The sequence below is a fragment of the Thunnus albacares genome, chromosome 6 (assembly GCF_914725855.1).
Source record: "Thunnus albacares chromosome 6, fThuAlb1.1, whole genome shotgun sequence".
Lineage (NCBI taxonomy): Eukaryota > Metazoa > Chordata > Actinopteri > Scombriformes > Scombridae > Thunnus > Thunnus albacares.
Genome location: NC_058111.1, coordinates 24,405,805 through 24,427,288, shown reverse-complemented (window position 1 = coordinate 24,427,288; position 21,484 = coordinate 24,405,805). Strand labels below are relative to the sequence as shown.

Genomic DNA, 21,484 nt, shown 5'->3' with positions numbered 1-21,484 from the left:
GATGCAACTTCTAAGCGTAATGTGGAAACTTGTAGTATATAGTTTTCATCTTGTGTCAAGTAGTTAAACTTTTGAAATGGCACATATTTGTATGTTCATTAATTTGGGATTGTTCAATGAGGGTGGAGGAATAGATTAGATAGATTTTTCACATTAGTATTTATAGCAGAGTATTTTTATATGTTTTAAAATATCTCTGAAGGGGATCTTGAAACTACAGATACATCATCCAGTGTGCCTAGATCCATTCATTTGAAGAGGGAGGGGGCCTTGTTTTAAGGCCCCTGGGAATTGGGGACTTAAAAGGGCATTGTTTGCACTCTGAGTCACAGTATATTCACATCTGTTTGTATCACGGGGCAAAGTTCCCACTGAGTTTGGTAATATTTAACAGGACAGTTTTGGGTGATACAACTGAGCGCTTAACATGAGGAAGAAGTAGGAGCATCAATGACAATGTATCCACTGTGTGGGACACTTGCTGCAAGACTGTTGAGACACTAGACTGAGGTGAGTGACACAAACACAGATAGATTTATGAATATTTATTGTACACTTAACCAGGATTGTAGTTTTATTATGGAGATGTTGCTTTTTCTGTATGTGAAAGAAATTGTTGAGAGGCAGGTACCAGGCAACAAGTTAAGATCTCAGTGGTTTCATTGAGTAACTTAGTGTTTTACTAAATAAGTAATTATACCCAGACCTGGATTTAATATAACTGAACCTGTTGCACTGTGACTAAAATATAATCTGTGTTAAAATGATCATAGAGTTTCTTCCAAGGAGTGACTGTACAATCCTATAGTGACCACCAAACAGTTGATCACATTGCATACAAAGACATACTCAAGTTTCACTACATTTACTGTGATTTGCTTTGACTGTTCATGTTACAGTTTACCGCATTGCTTTATTTTGTATCAGTAAATCCAGAGTTTATGTTTTTTGAAATAAGATGAAAGCACAAGTACGAGTTAAGCTCAGAATGAATAAAATAATGTAATAGGCTTTATTTATCTTTCTGACCTTATGGATTTCATTTGCAAAAACTTTACAAGGTAAACATAAAAGATTAGACTACAATAGAGAGTTGTCTTTTAATAGTGTATCTTCAAGCTACATCAGATGTAAGTTAGGATATGCTAACAGTTCTGGGGCTGTACTTACAGGTAAAATGCTGCTTTGAGCTAAATGCTAATGTCAGCATGCTAACATGCTAGTGTGTTTAATTAGGTTACTCAGAGAAACCAGGTTCAGTTGATAATCATTATGTCATAATTATGACAATGTTAACATGCTGGGAATAAAGTTTATCATGATCACCATGTTTAGTGTGTTAAGCTAGGTTTATACTCAACACAGTGTTGAGTGTCCCTGGTGCCAGGGTCCCCACGCCAAAATTGGCGTCACAGCATCGGAATTTTATAACTAGGTGCACGCTGCGATTTTCATTTCAAGATGGATATGTTTGAAGGTAGACTGCCCAAGCTGATTAGCCTCTGTAGACACCTCTACGACCCTTTATTGTTGTCCCTTCAGAGACCACAGAGACAACCAAATGACACTGAATTTGTACAGAGATATCATCACCACACTGGCAAAACATGAGGTAAGTGACAGTAATTATAGTACATAAATGCAGCGTTTGGTGGTACATTGGTGTTACCACTGCTGCCAGACAGCCTAGTTTCCTTTACTGTCTGTTGTAGTTTATTTTGTGTCTTTATAGCTTGTGTTCTCATTTACTTATTATCAGAAAGTGACCATTGAACAAAACAGGAAAATAAAATTTAACAACTCTTTCCATGTCCTGTTATGCAGAACAAAGTAAACAAAGACCAGAAATGGTAACAAAGAAGACAATATGTTTCAGTGGAGCTGTATCCCAGTTCCATACTACATGTACAGTATCATATCTGCTAAGAATTAGTAGAATGAGTGCTATCATCAGTACTCATTTCACAAACATAGCGTATTCACTGTTATATCTGTTATCATTAAGAGTTAATTTGGCACATACCAGAGTAGCTGGCAGTGTGCTTTGTTTGCCTTATCATGTGGTGTTTTAAGGGGCAGCTTCATTATAATTACAGTTTTCTTTATTAAACACTCTCTCCATCACTTTCTAGACCATCATCCACTGAGACAACATCCAGCAGCTTTTCATCCTCTGTGAGGGACTCACCATCTCCCCTGCCTCAACTCTCCACCCAGTCAACTCATCCAGGCCTGCTTTCCCCTGTGCCAGACTGTGCCCCCTGTCCTGCACCCTCAGCATGGGATGATGTCCTTCTGGCGAAATTGGCACACCTGGGCCAAGTGAGGGAGAAATTCAGTGAGGAGGACAGTGCAGATGCTCGGTTTGCCGACGTAATCAGGGACATGCTGGCTAATATCCACCTGGCACAAAAGCATGACGTCAAAGTCAAGGTCTACCAGGTGCTGTTTGAGGCAGAGAGGGACTTCCCAGAGGAATAAAACAGAGACAGCTGCTCTTTTGTACATAGTTTTTAAATTTTTGTTTACAAGTGTGTAATCAATACAAAAATGTGTGTATGTTTTTAAATAAAGGTTTTTGTACTCACAATGTTTGTGTGTGTGTGTGTGTGTGGCTTATTTCACAAACAAAAAAACACACACATCACTTGTTCAAACAGTCTCTCATACTGACCAGTGAAATGAAGAATTATTACACAATGTTATGTTATCAGCATATTTGTACGGTAGCAAGTCAAAATATATGAAGCATATGGATGAGAATTCACTCCAATGTTATTCACATAGGACTACTTCCATAGAGCTTTAAATCATGAGGTTATACCTGTCTTTTTTTTCTTGTCGAGCTCTCTAAATATTCATGACCATTTGAATGTGGAATTAGTGAGTTGATATATTTAAAAAGCACAATATTCAAAATGTGACATGTAACTTAAATATTCAAACAGAATATTTAAGTTACATGTCACATTTTGAAGCTCAGAATCTAAGAACTTTACACAGATGAGACCTCGGAAGTCCTGAGTCATGTGTCGCCTTTGTAGTTTTAATAGTTCCAGGGCAGCGCGTGTAGCCATGATGGAAAATGACATTCTTCCGGTAACACTTGTTGACTTACTCGCACAATGTTTTGTTTGTACGCCCCATTGGCATTTCGGAGAATACTGCAACGAACAACGCATTGAGCATAAACACCTCTGTGCATGCTCGTAGCTTGCGCGCCATCTGTGGAGGCCCGCGCCACCGTGTCTCGCACAAGAATAAAACAAGGCTTCAGCATGCTAACATTTGCTAATTAGCACTAAAGGCAAAGTACAGCTAAAGATGAAGGGAATGTTATTAGTTTTGCAAGTATTTGATCATAAACCAAATATTGGGCCGATTAAAATTTTAAAAAGTGAAAAGTTAATGGGTTATTACAGTTATTACAATTCATCCTGAGGGGGACATGAATGTCTGTTCCGAATTTCATGGTTATCCATCCTACAGCTGCTGAGACATTTTATTTAAAATCACAAATGTCAACCTCATGTTGGCCCCAGGGGAAAAGTCACTAGATCACCAAATTCCAAGGCAATCCATCCAATAGTTTTTGATGTATTTCAGTCTGGACCATAGTGGTGAAACTGCAATAATATAATTAAATTATTTTTTTGTTTCAGATCCATTCAGCACTGAACAATGGACTGACTGGACTGCCAGATTGAACATGGACATCTTTGCTCTATTAGTGCTTCTACTTTCATGCAGGATTTACGGTGAGAATTGAGCTCAAAACAAACAGCAGCTTGTCTGATTGGAGATGTGTCAGAGAGGCCAGTAATGTTCTTGTATTAACGGCCACATTCAGTGCTGTGGTTTGCTTAACAGCAGCACCCCTCAGATTAAACCCACAGACAATCTAATTAGAGGGCCTAATGATCTATCTGCACTTTATAATTAATTTTCTTCAAAATGGCTGCCTATCTAGTTAACAGTAAGCTGTAGCTAGTGGTCAGGGGACTTGAGAGTCACTGGATCACAGTCCCAATAGGAGCACGCACAAATTCTGCTCATTAGTCTGCTATTCTTTGATTGCAATGAAAAGAAATAGCTGTATAGGCCGGCCTAGATATTTCTCAGACCTAATTTCCTAAACGGATGCATAATTTATGACCCAGCATGCTGGCTGCAGAAGGTAACACAGTTAGCTCACCACAAACAAGTTATACATCACTCTGAGTACTGAGGCGTAAACCTGTTATTTCATATTTCACAGTTTTCCATTAATATTAATTCCTTTTCTCCTTCATTTGTCAGCAATAAAAAGCTGAAAAGATATGATATAATGCAGTTGAGGATGAGCGTATGCATATGCATCTGTTTATAGTGTAACTGAGGAATGGGCCCTAAGAGTTTGTGCACAGGGGGTAATGAATATCTTCTCACAGTGTCTGCTCATCTCTTTAAGCTCTAATCATGTAATTTTTGTAGGTTTACTCAATTCTACAGGCTACTGTTAAAATGTTTACTCTGCAGAATTACACTGTGGCCTGTTGCTGAAAGCTACAGATTAATTTGTCAGAATTTTCACACTAAATCCTGTTTGCACTCGTGCATGCACCCGACCAAATCACCCGTCTCCATCTGGACAGACACAGTAAGAAACAGGTGTAGGGAGCTGTGCTGTCACTCACTTTCTTTATCCCTCTTAGGCCTATTTCATTTCTCTCTTTCTTTCTTCACTCTTTCTTTTTCATCTCTTACTCACTCTCTCCTTTGCGTCTGCTTCTGCTTTGCAAATTTGTCTAAAAGTGACACACATGGAGTCGTCATGAAAAGGAAGCAATAACTCAAATGTGCTCTGTTCCTCTTCTGAAATCTTGACTCACACTTGACACACAGAACACTGAATAAAACAATGATTCCTCTTAAGTTTTTCTGTGTTTTAGACAAGAAGACAAGTGAGTAAATGCATCTACTTACTGATCCCTCATTCTCCACCATATTTATGGTTTTCTTTCCCCTTACACTAATTTCAGTTTATCCTCAGATAATGAAATGTAAAGTCTCTTCTCAAATAATTTCTCTGTGACACCCTCTGTTGCAAATGTTTGATCATGCTCTATGTGCACTGTGCATGCATTTTATTTGGTTTTTTGAAGGAGCCAGTTTGCATTGCAAACAAGTCAATTATTTCACATTCTGCTAAATTTTCATTCATGTGCTGACGTCTCCAATAAGAACTGTACCATTTCCCTTCGTTGTTTAACTGTGCATCTTTAGACTATAGACTGTTGTTGTGTTTTCTTTGCTACTAGAGTGATTTTCTGTTAAAGTCAATACGCTTCGTATATTGCATAGCCAACTTCTTAATTCTGATTGTGTGGTCGTATTCTGTCTTGTTAAAGGTATATTTTGTCATTTTGGGAAATATAGAGTCTCTACTGGTTGCCTGGCAACCTCATGTTGACCACAGGACTCTAGGAACACAAAAAATAGTCCAAGAAATAACCTCTTGTAAAACTACAACTTGTTTATGTGTTTTTTTTTTCACTTACATTTTTGGGCGGATTAAACAAACAAAATATAGCATGTTAATTAGTGATATTTAAAGGTGCTGGTAGGTGGATTTTGTTACCTTTGGACAGAGCCCGGCTAGCTGTTTCCCGCTGGCTGTTGCTTCATATTTGCCGTACAAATAAAACTCTCAGCTAGAAGGCGAGTAAATGTGTCTCTCAAAATGTCAAACCCTTCTTTTAAAGGCAGCAGTGTTAGTAAGTGGTGTTCTGGTGATTAACATGTTTTCATTTATTTCATTAACAGTTTCAGACTCAGTACAGGACTGAAGGTATTGTTAAAGTAGTTTTTGTAACAGTATTTTCTGTCTGTCTTGTTTTGCAGGTGGAGCTCAGATAAAGTTGTCACCTGAAACCCTGACAGTCCTGCGCGGGGACGAGGCCCGCTTCACTTGCAGCACCGCTAACACCCAGTGGGCAGCTATGGTGTGGCTGCTGAATGGTACAGTGGCGCTCACCATCTCCAGATTGCATGGCGTCCTTCGTTCTTCTAACCTTAACGTGACAGCAGAGGAAGGGCCTACCTCAAAGGGGGACAGCTGGGTGTTTGTCCTCAGGAACACAGAGAGGCTCCATCAGGGACAAGTGACCTGTGACATCCAGGACATTGATAGGAAAACAGCAAACCTGTTTGTACAAGGTCTGTATGTTCATATGTGTGTACATGGAGGCACTGTGTACATGTGTTTATGTTTGTGTATGCACGCTTGTGTGGTTGTTACCTTGATTCATTGTAGCAGGAAGGCAGCAAAGAACAGTTTGTTTCTGCAACAGAGAAATTCAAAGGCTTTTTGTGCAGCCAGCTTCTCTCAGGAATACTCATTTTCTGTGTTTTTACATACACACATTCACGTACACAGGTGCACATAAAGCAGCAAAAGAAACCAAGCAGATGGCAAGTCTTTTGAAAACTATTGAAGTGTGAGAGAGTGCTGAAACACACTGAATTTAACCTTGACGAGGCAAAAAGCAGTGCGCAAAAAAAGAGGCAAATGAAGAGACTAAGCAAAAGTTGTGTAGCCGCTTTGATTCTGCCCACCCGCACGCTGCCGTCTTCACTAAAGAACACAGAGACACAGAGACAAAACAAAAACAAACATAACCATAGTACTTTCCCTCAGCATTCAAGATGCACATCTTAATTAACTTGAAGAAGCCTTTGATTTTATTAGTTTGGAGAGAGGGATTCAAGAATGAAAGTTTTCAGGTTTCTGTAAAGTAGCTGAACTAGTGCCTGAAGGATCAATCATGCTGTACATTAAGGGTGGGAAATCATTTGTGCCTGTGTGGTGGAGTACAGTTGCCCAGGCATGTTTGATGGTCTGTGTGACATTGTTAATGATGGTGTGGGTGGTGTCAGGGACAGGAATTGATTTGCTCCCAGTGCTGGACTCCATGCCGGTCAGAGCAGGCAGCAGAGAAGGATTTACGGGTTGCAGCTACAGCCAGTCTCTTTCTCCTCTCCTTTCCTCATTCAGTGTATATTATGCAGATGCTGTGCCAATCGGGCTGTGCTGTGTGAGGCCCGGGTGGCACATTTGCTGGAGAGTTAGAGTTAGGACCTGATAAGAATCAGTAGTGTCCCACAGCTCTGATGGTGTTGTTATCTGGAGATGGAAAGCACTGCAGTGTGAACCAACATTTTAAGAAGTGGTTGTAATTACCAAAGAAAAAAACATCCAAAGTCTAAAGAAGTGACTTAAAATGGCCATACTATTTACAAATATTTTATTTCAGACAAATTGAGGACAAAAATGGGGAGTCAGAAAAAGTTTATGAGGGTCATTTTTCTTTTTGCTGAAGGGATGGTAGTCTGACTTTTTTTTGTGAGAGCAGAGGAGGATATTTTAATTCTTTCCCACCACAAATTTATATTTTGGTCTTTACTTGCAAATGGCTCTTGGTAATATACAGAAGACAACAATCCAGTGTGCGTGTCAGGGTTTAATTTTTCCCATTACAGGCTGACAGGACCAATCTTTCAGTTTTGAGAAACAGAGAACACACATTGATCTCATTGGATGTTATCTCTACCAGCAGTTGTTCCTGTGTTCACTTTAGTCTGCATCATTATAAAAAGTTAGGGATATTAATTATCAAGTTTTCTTCTTTTCACAATCCTCTCCACTTTAATAATTCATACAGTACCTCAGTTTAAAGATTGTCTGATGACAAAATGACATATTTTAGCTAATAAGGAAAGATATTCACCCCTTGGTGCTCAGTCTTCTTGGGAGTGGCATGCCTAAAACTCAGTGACAACTCATTAAATGCTTGCTAAGATTTGCACGGACTTGCGCTTCCCTTGACCTTATCATCCAGCTTATTTGCATCTCCAGTATGTACCCTTGAATTGAGAGCTCAGCTAAAAAAAATCTGTGTGGAAACATCTCCTCTGCAAGAAGCGAGTAGGAAACCAATGTCCCATCTCTCCAGTATATTATGAAGAGAGCCTCCATTGCTGCCAGTGCCACAAATCCCCACTGACATATGCACCCATTAACAGTAGTGTGTGTGGTGAATCAGGCCTTCCAGTCTGGATGCAGAGGATCACTATGGCCTGACACAGCCTTTGAATTAATTGTGCATCCTGGCACGCCCAGTTAACAGTCAGCAACTCTGCCTGTGATTTGTGTACTGCAGCCTCAAATATACTGTTGGAAGGGAGCCATAAATCTATACAGCAGGCTGCTTGACTCTGTGTGCTATCCTCCTCACTCCCTGCTTTAATTGTCCAATATGAAGATGATGTAAATATGACCACACACTCCTGCTTGTTCTCGATGCTCTTTCTCTTCTATTTTTTTGTCACTCACACACACAAACCTCTCACTTGAGCAAATCAATATGGTTGCATGCACTGTTGAGTGGATCTGCAGTGAAGGCTAGAGCTGCAAAAAAGGAGAAGAGTGGACGTGCCTGTAGTGATTGGACTGTAGAGGCTCATTGGAATAAATTTAAACCCACACATACAGCACATATGTTATCTACTGTTCATGTAACACAACATGCATGCAGACATACACGATCCTGCACACAGATATGTACAAGTCTGTAATTACTGCCTTCAAAGCAGCAATTTCCCCTCTGAAAAATCTCCAGAATTAGAGCTGAGGGCTGAGGGCTCCACACCTCACCCAAAGTTTCCCTACAGTGATTAACAAACCTTATGAAACCTTATTTCAGGGATCACTTACATCGGAGCTTTGGGAGGGAGTGCTGATGTCGTCCCTTTCTTTATTATCAATCAGTTATGATCACCGGGGCCCCTCATCAGTTGGTGCAAATGAGGCTGTTGGTTCCTGGCCAAGTTTTGTTCACTCAGATTCTCTAAGAGCAGCTGGAGTCCGCTATCAGAATTGGATGCTATGAAGTTTATGACACCAAATCAGCCATCAAATAAAAGCCCCTGGAGAAAAGGGACAGCCGATAATGCGTACAAAACATCTGAGGATTTGAAGCTAAATCAACACAGACGTGTCATTCGCTCAGACAAAGCACCGAAGCTTCTGTAATTATCTTTCTGTCTATAGCAATTGTCTGTTGCATCTACTGCCTTTCATTTGCCCAGACAATAGACTTCACATATGAGATACTGTATTTCCCAGGGCCTTAAGTGGCTTATTTGGCTGGCAAGGAAAGAGATGAAGGGAAAAAGAGGAGAAGCATTCGTCAAGCAGTTGAGACTTTGAGACACGCAATCAATCACTCGGCACGAATGAAATCCGTCTTTTATAAGCAAACGGGCCAACTGAAGAGGTGATGCTCATCTTTGGATACCTGCACAAAATTACATGAATTTCAGCGGAGACTGACATGAAATTGATTCCTTTACCCAGTTTTATCTGCATTCATGAATTCACACACACTCATGCATATGCAGGAATATACAGAGGTACATACACCGGCATGTAGGTACATAAATAAGAAAAAAGAACAACATTCAAGTTTGTGAATGTACTTCTTTTCTGATTGCAGAAAAGGGCAGCGTGAAAGTCTTTGGAGACAACAAGTTGGCTTTTAGAGGGCAGTCGGTCCTGTTTGAATGCCAAGCGGCAGGATGGTACCCTCAACCCACTTTGCAATGGAGGGTGGATGACAAAAAGGTAAATTAACATCTACAATCATCCTCATCACTATTATCTTTATATTTAAACTTAGAAGGCCATTTTACATTCCAAAACACTGATATAATATTGCCGAAACACTTGCTGTGACATAAATGTGTCACCACTGCATAATTTCTACTCTACAGATACATAACAAAAACTTGTTTTTCCTATTACACATTTATCAGTGAACTCCTAGTGCACTCAGCTGAATTTGGTTTATAGCATTCAAAAAGGCAAAACATCAAAACCTTTAGTGTTTTCTTCTATTCTATCCATTTCTAAATAAAATAACATATTTACAACAATTCACAGACCTCTTTGTGAGCACTTTAATTGGAAACTTGCCCTTACTTTGTGTGGCACACAGGGCTCTCAGCTGGAGTGGAGAATGAGCAAATGCAGATGAATCATTCCTTTTAGGCTAGGTGGCCTAATCTCTTCTATTGATCCTTCAGCAAGCTGTCAGTGTGTCACAGTGAGGAGTGCACTTCTTTTTATAGTGGATGAGAGAAGCTGATTTGATTGATTAAATTCAAGTCCATTTAAAAGGCTGTGGCCCAGGAGGTAGAGGTCACCCACTAATCAGAAGGTCGATGGGTCGATCCTAGGCTTCTACAGTCTGCATGTTGAGGTGTCCTTGGGCAAGATACTGAACCCCAAATTGCGGTGTGTGAGTTTGTGTGTGGGTGGATGAGCATAGAAACATTGTGGGGCACTTTGGATAGGAAGCACTGTATCGCTCCTGATGAGCAGGTTGCATGATGGCCGCGTGGCATCATGAATGTGTGTGTGAGTGGGTGAATGTTGGCATGTATTGTAAAGTGCTTTGAGTGAGTGGTCGATAAGACTAGCAAGGTGCTATATAAATGCAGTCCATTTACCATTTAACTTGCTTGTAATGTATTCCTGCCAACAATTCATCCTACTCCAGCTCTTTATCCAGATTGTGCTGTGCTGTGCATCTGGTCACTAAAATCGAAAACAATTTGTTGGTCATGAACGTCACTAGCTGACAATTGCATATATCTGAATCAGAAACTGGTCAAAACAAAGTGTATAGATCATCATGTCATCATATTTGAAGAGATGTTGCGGTTAAGTTTGCATCTTGTATCTCATCTAATATTTTGCTGCTCTAGGAACCATCAAGCAATTGCTATTGATGTCAGCAAATCATGTCTAATCTAATACACTGCACTAAAGGTGCAGCCAGACTGATGTGCCACTGAATGGAGTTGGAGGGTTACTTTGAGTTGTCCTTAATTCCCATTTCAGAGTGCAACAGATGGGTGGGGACATAAATACTTCTATAGGCTGAACAGATGATGACGAATCTTAAAATATATGTTTCACTTCCAAAAAGCTCAGTCTCTCCAAACTTGTCTTTTAAAGCTGATGCAAATATAGCAGAGATGAACTCATAATCATCGTCTTACAGTTAAAATTTTAAGATTTTGGCCGCACCACACGGGAAAAAAAAGAGTTTTACATTGTTTGTGGGTGAACTATCCCTTTAAATTCAGTCAGGATTGGAGAACAGAAGTATCAGGAGTACTTGGCGAGTCAGGATGTAAACATCCCTGTTAATAAGCAGAATATGGTGCAAATAATGATAATTTTCTCTCTCTGGGGGAATGGCATGTAGGTGAGCCAGGGCGAATACAACATCAGTAGTGAAGAGTCTGAGAAGAGCCTCTTCACTGTGACCAGCAACCTCAGTGTGATGGCAGCGAAGAGCTCTCATGTGAATTGTCTGGCCTCTGTGTCTGCCCTCCCCACACCACTGATGAGCAGCGTCCATCTGACAGTGGGTGAGACTGTACAACAGCCATCATGTTATACATTAACTAACACACAAACACAGAATGAGAGTTGTCTTCTACGCAGAGTCAGTCCTCTCTTTGTTCCATTTGAATTTAGCTTTCTGCTTCTACATCTGTCTCTCTTTGTGTATTTTATTTTGTTCTCTGCTTTTTTCTGTCACTTTCTCTTTTGGGAAACCTGTGAATCATCAGTAAACATTATCATTGAAGAGGAGAGTGGAAAAGACAGGAGCTGCCACATCAACACTACACGAGTTTGAATCACAGCCACTGAAGTGGGAACTGAGGTTGCAAACCTCTCTGAGGCCCACAGCTTCAAAATGACAAATACTGCATTATTATTTTAGTAATGCTCCATTTGTAGTTGTAGTTGTAACATTTTCAGAAAATCCACTCAGAGCAGCTACCCTCAACCAACACTCTCATGCCTACTACTGCAAATTAAAACAGGAAAATAAACAGCTTTCTTTACACTACATCTACAAATCTGTACATGAATTGCAAAGTAACAACATTTCTTCAGCATTTCTTTACTTAACACTGATGTGACCTTCTCTCCTCAGTTGCGGAGGTGGTGGAGGAAGGAGATGACTGCACAATCCCGCTGGCAGTAACAGCCTCCCTCTCTGCTCTTCTTCTGCTCCTCCTGCTCTGCATCTGCGCTGTCCTCTGTTACAGACAAAGGAGACAAGCAAGTAGGCACTTTTCTTTTCCTTAAATTGCTCCAGGTGAAAAAAATGTCATCTCCCCCTTCTCTTTTCAGAGCAGAAACTGTGATTAAAGTATAATGAAGAAGATAGGCAGTTACACGCAGTGACTCGGCACTGCCCCCACGCTGGCCTTCACCAAGGACACGCAATATTTTTTCTGACAAAGCAGAACATTACTTGTCAGCAGAAAGCTCTTACTTCTCAGGAAACAGCTGCAGTACAAAGGTATGACTTCAGGGTTGGGAGTTTTAATCCCAGAGGAACTAGTAAAATCTGGATATGAAGGAATAACGACTGTCAGTCCTGATCAACAAAAACAACAACAGGGGTGCCCTTGAGCAAGGCATATTAAGAGTTAAACAACTGAACAGTGTGCCTATGCAAGGCAGCTCTTAGGTGTAAATTGTGAAGTTGCGTGCTTTTTAAAGCAGCACACCACCAATTTTACACATTTACCCTATTGGCACGATTAAGATGATATTTTTAGTACTGGTGTAAACCAACTCCTACAGAGAGTGTTGCATTCTGGGCTGTTTGTAGCCTACAGTCTGTTTATAGCATGAATGTACTAAGGAGAGAGAGTGTTTTATAATGACTCTGTTAGAGTCAGCACTAAAAGTGTTTTGTTTGTGCAGTTTTACCTGCAGGAGTTTCTGAAGGCTCTTGTAACGTGTTTTTCTGCCATGGAGGAAATTAATGACGAGTGAAAATGAGTTTAAAGCATCTGCCGACATCTTTACTGCTGAAATGAACACAAACTGAATAATATGTGAAGCTGCCAATTACCACTGTCATAGATGATGTCACAGACAGTCTGAAAAATGCTAACTGCAGGAGAAATAATTTTTGACTGCTTCCAACAGTCTGCTAGGAGAGTGTGTGAGTATGTAACTGTGTATACTGCAACGAATCTTCAAAAAGTCTTTTTCCAAAAACAGGTGTTGGAAAAAGGGGGGGTTGTCTCATAATCAGGGTCACCTTATATTCCTATATTGTTATACTCATCACTTAATTTGTCTTCTTTGTCTCTGGAGGGATTTTTCTAAAAGTTGGAAAAAGTAACTTGTCCTGTTTTCAGTACTGTGTGTACAAAAATGATTCATTATTGTGTTACATAAAGAGTGAAAGAAAAGGGAACATTTCTGATATTTCCCCAAAGACATTATCATTTTTTCCTTTTAATAAGAAACTATGGACAATAAATAAATCAAATACTTTCTCATTATTTTTGATTGCAAAAAGGGATGACTGTAATTTATGTTTTTTGCTTTGTGTATTTTACTTAGTTTAAGTAGCAGACTACCACAGTTATAATCACATTTCCTACGTTTAAGACATTTAAGGCTTTCCATGAGCTCAGCAACAGGACAATTACAGAGCCATTCACAGTGAACAACAAGTCAGTGAAGAACAGAAATGTAGTTGAACTTTGTGTGTTCACTTGTTTTGTAATTTCTACTTTTTGTTGTTGTTAAAATCACTATTGTGAACCAAGTGCAACTGTAAATACCATCAACTAACAGCACTTCTACTTTCTACACTTCTCTTTTCACTGCTGGTGTATTGTATGATTTATTAAAGTTGGTGCAGGATATTGTGGAAAAAGAGACAGCAGTTTAGGTCTCCCTTGGATAATAAAGGGGAAGAAACCTGGTCTTTGGTTTATATATAAACCCTGTCAGTTGAGTATGCATGATGGTCTGATAAAGGCCACTGAGATGTGCAGAGGAGGTTGACAGTTGCTTGGTGAGACTGTAGTGACTTTGGACAGGCCACCAACCTGTTTGCTAAAAGGATTATAGCTGTTGGTACACTGGCAGAGATTGTACCTTGGGGAACATGAGGGTCTAGCTCACACCTGGTCCCTGCTGCATGACTCGGCAAGTTTGAGTGACCATACCCCACTGAATTACAGTCGGACAAAGCTTATCCAGCAGATTTAAGAAAGATGTGATGAATGTGCTTTCAAAGTCTTACGGTGACTAAGGCAATACCAACTCTTACCAACTATTGCTCAGGAAATGCCACAAACCGCATTAATAAGGGTTTAAAATATCCACACAGTGAGACAGTTTTACTGCAACTCTTTTGGAGCTCTATAACTTAACCCAGGATATTTGTGATGGGGTGGGACTACTTGTCACCTCTTCAAATAGAGGGGTCAATACCTTGACGGGTTCCTGTGAGCCTGTGGAAGTAAATTGGTGTGATGTTGTAAAAAGTCTGGCCAGGAAGGAGGGACATTGCCCAAATGTTTCTGGAATGGCATCTCCGAGGGGATCGTTGTTCTAGCACAAGGAGGCGGAGGAAGCCTGTTTGTGTGCGATAACAAAAAGTGGCCCTGAGTCACACATTTAGAAGTCAGCGTAATCCCTGTGACTGATTCTGGACCATTGCAAATCATGGCCATGGTTTAGGGCTAAGGGATTATCATAAAGCAGGTGTGACCCTTCTCCTCTGGCAGCTGATTCCGTACCTGAAACGTCTGAGTCCTCCTTCACCATCGTCCTTGCTTTATTGTGACTCTTTAGCTTTAACATCCCTGAACGAGTCAAATTAACTTCACGAGAATGTTTCAGATGTTAGAGGATGTGGCATGCCTCCAAGTCACTAAGCTCTTCTTTGAGTAATCCACCTCAAGAGGGAGTAATGTATGCTTTGTAATTATTGGAAGGGATCTAATATAGGCTTGTCACCCTCAAAGACTTTGGCCAGTATGACAGCAGGGATTTAAAATATAATGACAAAGGCAATTTCTCTCCCTGTAAAAGGAACAGTTTATATCTCTCCTGCATAGATTTAAAACAGTCTCATTAGTATTCACAAATAAATGTCAAGTTACGTAACCTGTAAAACACAATGCACAGCAGGGTGATTTGTATCTGTAAATCTGTATTTGTATCTGTGTCTCTAATTTATCACTCACATCATTTGTATGTCAACTTTTTAAATTATCAACATTTTTAAATGGAAATATATCTGTGAATCTCCGCCTATTTGTGTGGATTCTTTTGAGACTGTTCGACCATGCTGTTTCACACAAAATTCACAAATGCAGGGAGCCTGTGACTTGTAAAATGTCACATGACTCATGTCTTGTAAAACACAATGCACAAATGAATGAATAATTTGTGTCTGTAACCCATCATTTGGATAAATTTACTGACTGAAAATAAGCGTCAACATTCATAAATAAATGCCTCTAACGAACACATTGTCACATTTTTACTCAAACATCCCCATTTGCATGGCTTAATAACATTAACAATCCTTAAATTCATTTGTGAATTGTCATCTTAGCTTTTTTAAATAGAAATGTATTTGCGAATCTCAACCTATTCATGTGGATCCTTTTGAAACTGTTGTACCGCGCTGTGTGTGCTACACAGAATCCACAAATGCAGGGAAGACCAAATGCTTTCCAGTAGATAGTGGTAATGCAACATTTATGGATGCCAATTGCTGTTAAACTAAACAGAAGAAGAAGGCCAAGCATTGTCACTGGTTGCCTGCTTGTGAGGTGAAGGGGCGGCAACAACATGGCTAGCTAACTAGCTGCTACCATGGAGGAGTATGTCCTCTCATTACTTTTTTGATAATGTACTTTTTATCATAATTGCTGTGCAATGTATGACATGTTGTGTAAAAGATATGTTAGAATACTGTGCCAAAGTGGTCAGTAATCAACCAGATGTTATTAACAGCAAACAGAACATGGCTCAAAGAGTTCCAAAAGTTTTGAGGTTTTTACCTTTACCCGTCTCATCAAAAACTGGCATGTACTGGTAGACAGTCTAACAAGAATTTCTTCTGGCAGATTGGACAAATAAAATGGTCAAATTGCTTGCAATTTTCAGTTTCTATTTCTCATGGCTAGTTTACCTACAACATTAAAGGTATACTATGCAGGACTTGTCAGCTGGTGTTTGTAAACACACAACATTTAAAGTTGGCCCCTCCTCCCTGGATCAACAAGCAAGTGAGAGAAAGACAGAGAGAGAGAGAGAGAGAGAGAGAGAAGTGATGGTCGAGCAAGCTAGAAAGTGAATAAAGAGAGTGAGCAGCGCTGACGAGAACAAAGCTGTGAGTCAGATGAATAAAACGTTATTTTCTGATTGTTAAACAGCAGTTACGTTCTAAAGCATAAATAAACACACCCACACTTCCGCATAACCTTGCGGGAAGGTGCAGCATTGCCAGATTTTGTGTGAATACAGAGCTTCATCCTGTCCGCTTTGGCCTCTCTGCTCTGCCTGTGTGTAGCTCAGCCCCACCCTCGGTCAAGCTGACACACAGACCTGCAGCTCTTTGCATATCCATGACACAGAGACAGAGAGCAGAGCGGAGCAGAAGAGAGAGAGGTGACAGTGATGTAACCTGGTCATTACGTCATGAGTCCCGACCTCACACCCTGCGTGCTGATATTGGCTGGGGGCTACACACCCACTGCCCATAGGTTGATGCCCAGAAGCGTCATGAATAGAGTAAAATAATAAGAAAGTAAACGCAGAGAGCAGAGACCCTGTAGATAAATACATCGCCTCTCTTCTAGTGGGTCATAAGTGATGATTGAGAGGGATTGTTTTTGTATGTCTATTTTTTTTTAATGAAAATCCTACATAGTGTACCTTTAGCAACACGCAACAATCTTCCTTTGATGGTCATTTTTTGGCTGTGACACACGTCACAAGGAGGACTGAAATGACTAAACTGCAACAGAATAAATCACAGTGAGGGAAGAACTGCTTTGAAGTTGGTGGCAGGAACCAAAGTGATTGCTTGAATACCACCCATTTTAAGAATTCATATATACTCTTTCTGTGCCCCAGGACAGATCAGTCAGTATTTGTGAACATGCACCACTCTCTCCCAAAGCTAGAAATCAGCGAGGGAACCCTCCAATTGATGATGCAAATGTTGCATTAGCGCCATCTACTGGAAAGCGCTCGATCTTCCTGCATTTGTGGATTTTGTGTGGATAGGTTGAGATTCCCAAGTACATTTCCATTAAAAAATGCTAAGTTGATGTACATAGTTGAGTTATGTAACCTGACATTTGTTTGTGAATACTAATGAGACTGTTTAAAACCCATACCCCTGGGGCAAGTGCCTTCTTCACCATTGTTATGTTGCTGTGTTTTCGTCATGGTCAGAAGGACCTTTGGAAAAGACAACCACGAAGCTGTGCTGCAAAACTCATTAACACTCAGCTCCAGCTTTCACTGTTGAATTGCAAACTGACCGTAGGCTATGATATTAGTGCAGAACCCAAAACAAACAAACACCAGGACATTTACAGCTTTCATATCGTTGTGGATGCAGCGAACAAGCACAATGGCTCTGTGGTCAATGCAATGGAATAATAAAGTTAGCAGCTGATAGCTCATAGTAGTTCTGTGAAGTTAATGCCTCATTTTTTTTGCCTTTCAGAACCAAGCCCACAGGAGACAATAAGGTAAGATTTAAAAAGTCTTTCTAGACACATTTTACGCTGGTGGAGAGAGGAGCTGCCAATAATCAGTGTAAGAAGCAGAGACACACAGTCCTGGCTGTATTGAGCTCCATTTATACTTTACATAAGCTCATACAGTATAAAGACTCAGCATGACTCTCAGTTAATACGTACAACTTATTTCTGAGAATGAATGCACTTTTATTGTCCCTCATTATAAAAGGAAATTGAAGAAATGAATTTGAAATTGCGTGCATTAAATAGTCATTACATTTTGTAACAACTTCATTAGGATTTGAATAGTCGTTAGCTCATTTAAGGGGCAGATATATTACGTATTATATTTGTCAGCATTTTTCCTGCAGCTGAAATACATTTGATAGCTTTTCCATTGAGCACACTGAAGTGTGAGTTGAGTACTTTGGTTGGGTCTAATAAAATGGGGTGAAAAATGATGATGATGTTCATTTTTTATCTGTCAGAGCACTTTATGATGAAAACAATGCAGAGGCCGCTGATATACTGCAGCTTTGTGAGAAAATAAAATTGTCTGTTCACAACAGCATAGCCTCTGCCAAAGTGGCTCTGCCGTATCTCAGCTAAAGGTTATCTTTTCCATTGGACTGTTCATTTGGGCATTTGCAGGTTCGACCAATCAGTGATCGGGCGAAGCTCGGTTGCTGAGGCGACAGGGGGGACTGTCAACCTGGGATATTCTAGTGAAGGCCCAACAGGTGAGAGTGACATACAGTTCACTATTAAAATAGTATTCTTCAATGACAACTGTTTAATCACAATAACACAGCTGACACTAGAAAGTTCTCAAGGTACACATGAAATGTTCAATTTAATCTGACAAACTGTAGCTTTAAGATACAATACTAAGCAAAGTTACTACTGCATTTGCTGAACAGGTAAGTAAGATTTTACTGCATCGTAACATTAAATGGCCATAACTTTTATGTTGGGGTTTGATAAGGTTGTTTTTCTTCATCTTCACCTATGAATTAACAATTTGGCGAGGTGCTGAGATTTTTGCCTTTCAGAATGCTTCACCCTAAAATTAAGACGCAAGAGTTTTCTTAAAATACAATATCATCCCGACTGTGGATGTTTCTGCTCTAACATCTGAACTCACTCTCATCACTCACTCACTCACCCCTGGTCACTGATGAAGGTCAATAAATGTAAGTAGGTTACTTAAAGGGATTGTTTGATACGTAAATGTACACATAATTGCTTTCTTGCAGAGAGTTTCATTACAAGCTTGATACACTCTCATATCTGTATGCTAAATATGGAGCCAGAAGACGGTTAGCTTTGCTTAGAATAAAGACTGGAAGCAGCTAGCCTGGGTCTGTCCAAAAGTTAAAAAACCTGCCTACCAGCACCTTTAAAGCTCACAAATTGACATGTCATATCTTGTTTATTTAATCCAAACGAGATATAATGTGTTGATAGTGTGTTGAGAGCTTTGGACAAAGCTAGGCTAGCTGTTTCCCATTACTATCAGTCTTTATGCTAAGGTAAGCTAACCATCTACTGGCTCCATCTTCATATTTAGCATACAAACATGAGAATGGTATCAAGCTTCTCATTTAACTTTTGGTAGGAAAGCATAGTGGTAGTAGCTATGCACCACTATATAATAGTAATAGTAGCTTTACTATTAATTATTCGCTGTAATTTTGTATTGCTAATCAGTAACATATGCTTCACAGAACAAAAGGGGGGTTACAATCTTTTGAGTCATATATTGGCTTCAAAGTTTTAATCAAATGGTTAATAAAATTTTAATGGCCCAGGCAACTGAGTAGCATCAAAACCACATAAAATGCAGGCTTAAAAATCAACCAAATCATCCAGCAGTTTTGTCAAAAATGTTGGTTTTCAGGCAGAAATAAAGGATAAGGTTTAAACTGAGGGTGCTGTGTTTATTTGGTATGCCTCAGACCTCTGGGTGCTTAAAGCCACCAAATCCCAGTATTTTGCTGAGGTCTACCTTAAGTCAAAAGTGAGCTATGCAGTAGCTGTTCATAGGGACTGCAAGGTTAGATCAGGCTAAATTGCTGTTTCTCACCCTGCAGATGCAGATTACAATGAGCTAATCATGGAAACTCGTAGCCAAATGGACTTTGTCACCTTTAACAAGGTAAGATAGAGAAAGAGGTAGAGAGAGAGTGATAGAGAGAGATGGACTGGAGCTGTACAATGCAGTCAGTCATTCTGCAGCTGGACTTCCTGCTACCTCCTCTCATGTTAATGAATACAGGAGAGAACTGAATTGTTGCACCTCTGCTGGCCTCCCATCAGACAGCTCAACACATCCATTAAAGCAGAGATGTGGAATAACATGTTTTTTGGTCATAGTGGGTAAATCCAAATGTTGTAGAGCACTTTATGGCTCCACAAAATGCCATCAGCAGTATTTTTAGCTTAAAGGGCACTTCCAAGTGTCTGTGTCGTCATTGTGATGCATAATCTAAATATTTAGATGATCTACACATGCACATGTAGGTGTAGAGTAGACTGAGACATGACTAAGACACAAAATTGAGAAAATTTTCTGTCTCTGTACCTTGTAAATAATGTCAACGTTATCCTAGCCTGTCAATGTTGATGAGGTAATTGTACCTGTGTGGATTTACTGGGCATGATCTGTCATTGATTAATTGACTGTCACATTGATTTGGCTAACATACGGTATTGATACCTTGAGTAAAATCCTGGTGTCAAATAATGAATGGAGGAGGGGACCACTTTACTGTTCTGGACTGGTGAACGTAGCCTCTTTTCCTAATCACCTGATGTGGAGTGGCCCTGACTCGAGGTCACAAGCTCAGTTTCGATTCACTGTCTTTGAAGTAAAGGACCGATGTTTTAAGTTTGCTAAAAGGATTAGAGGAGAGTCATATTAAGGCCTCAGATACATCTGCTGGTGATTGAGCACTGGATTTTATAAAGAACTGAAATAATGTGGTATCACTTTGTTACAACGAAAGTTTCAGAACAGGAATCTCAGTTTGTTTGTCCCAGCCTTTTTCTGAGGCTGTTTTCCATCTACACTGATGCAGAATTACCTAGTGTATCATCACTAAAACCTAAATGTCCCCCAGGTCCCTGATCTTGTGTCGTCCAGAAGCCAGTCTCTACACAGTGACAGCCAAGCCCAGGTGTACCTGGCAGAGGAAAATGCCAAGAACATCAGGAGAATTACCACAGTTTGAATATATAATAATACATTTATCTGATAAAACAAACAGCTTGTTAACAAAACTGTATACCATTGGGATGTGCAGTGTTTACAAATGGGACATTCACCAGTGTTTGTATGGTATAATGTCACACATATTGGTTAAGCTACAAGCTAATGCCATGTGATTTTGAGCTGAATATGTACAGCACAATTATTTTGCAAAAATCATCACTATTATTATTATAACTCTAAAGTAATTTTATGTAATAACTTGAATCCTTTAAAATGTAAATTGCTTTAGAGTATGTGACAAAAACACATTTTTGTACTTTTATTTTCAATAAATGCTATTTTTGTGTTCTTTTATATTCTTGGTTTATATCTTTACTAATATCATTTGTGCAGGCCATAACCTATATACTTACATACACATTTGAGCAATTAAAAGGAAAATTCCAGCTTACTACAGCTTGGGTCTTATTTTTGCATCTTTTGCCAACATTTTTATTGGTTAGAATAACAAATTACCTGCCTAGTTAACTGCTAAGATCTGGGATTGCAGCAACATCACTAATAAGTTATATGGAGCAAGAAACACAAGCAGTCAAACACTTCAGCCACATCAAATAAACC

The 21,484-nt window shown here is 39.7% G+C and overlaps 1 protein-coding gene across 3 annotated transcripts; it reads left to right on the top strand.

Moving 5' to 3' along the window:
- The first annotated feature begins 258 nt into the window (after positions 1 to 258).
- Positions 259 to 21,208, top strand: LOC122983382 (immunoglobulin superfamily member 5-like). Of its 3 annotated transcripts, none has more exons than XM_044353099.1 (10): positions 265 to 510; positions 3,663 to 3,758; positions 5,884 to 6,198; positions 9,537 to 9,664; positions 11,316 to 11,481; positions 12,057 to 12,188; positions 17,634 to 17,658; positions 18,301 to 18,389; positions 19,743 to 19,807; positions 20,772 to 21,208. In XM_044353099.1, the coding sequence occupies exons 2-10, from the start codon at positions 3,710 to 3,712 to the stop codon at positions 20,880 to 20,882; spliced, it is 1,080 nt and encodes a 359-aa protein (XP_044209034.1). In that variant the 5' UTR covers positions 265 to 510; positions 3,663 to 3,709; the 3' UTR covers positions 20,883 to 21,208. The 3 variants fall into 3 exon arrangements, with proteins under 3 accessions (XP_044209035.1, XP_044209034.1, XP_044209033.1); XM_044353098.1 differs by having other exon boundaries at positions 266 to 510; positions 5,881 to 6,198; XM_044353100.1 differs by lacking the exon at positions 19,743 to 19,807 and having other exon boundaries at positions 259 to 510; positions 5,881 to 6,198; positions 20,772 to 20,856.
- Positions 21,209 to 21,484: the final 276 nt, after the last annotated feature.

Bases quoted from the DNA above. Each gene is read 5' to 3' on its own strand.
- LOC122983382 (XM_044353098.1), top strand. From the start codon at position 3,710: ATGGACATCTTTGCTCTATTAGTGCTTCTACTTTCATGCAGGATTTAC. The intron at 11,482-12,056 runs GTGAGACTGTAC...TTCTCTCCTCAG, and splicing joins CAGCGTCCATCTGACAGTGG to TTGCGGAGGTGGTGGAGGAA. The intron at 17,659-18,300 runs GTAAGATTTAAA...GGGCATTTGCAG, and splicing joins AGCCCACAGGAGACAATAAG to GTTCGACCAATCAGTGATCG.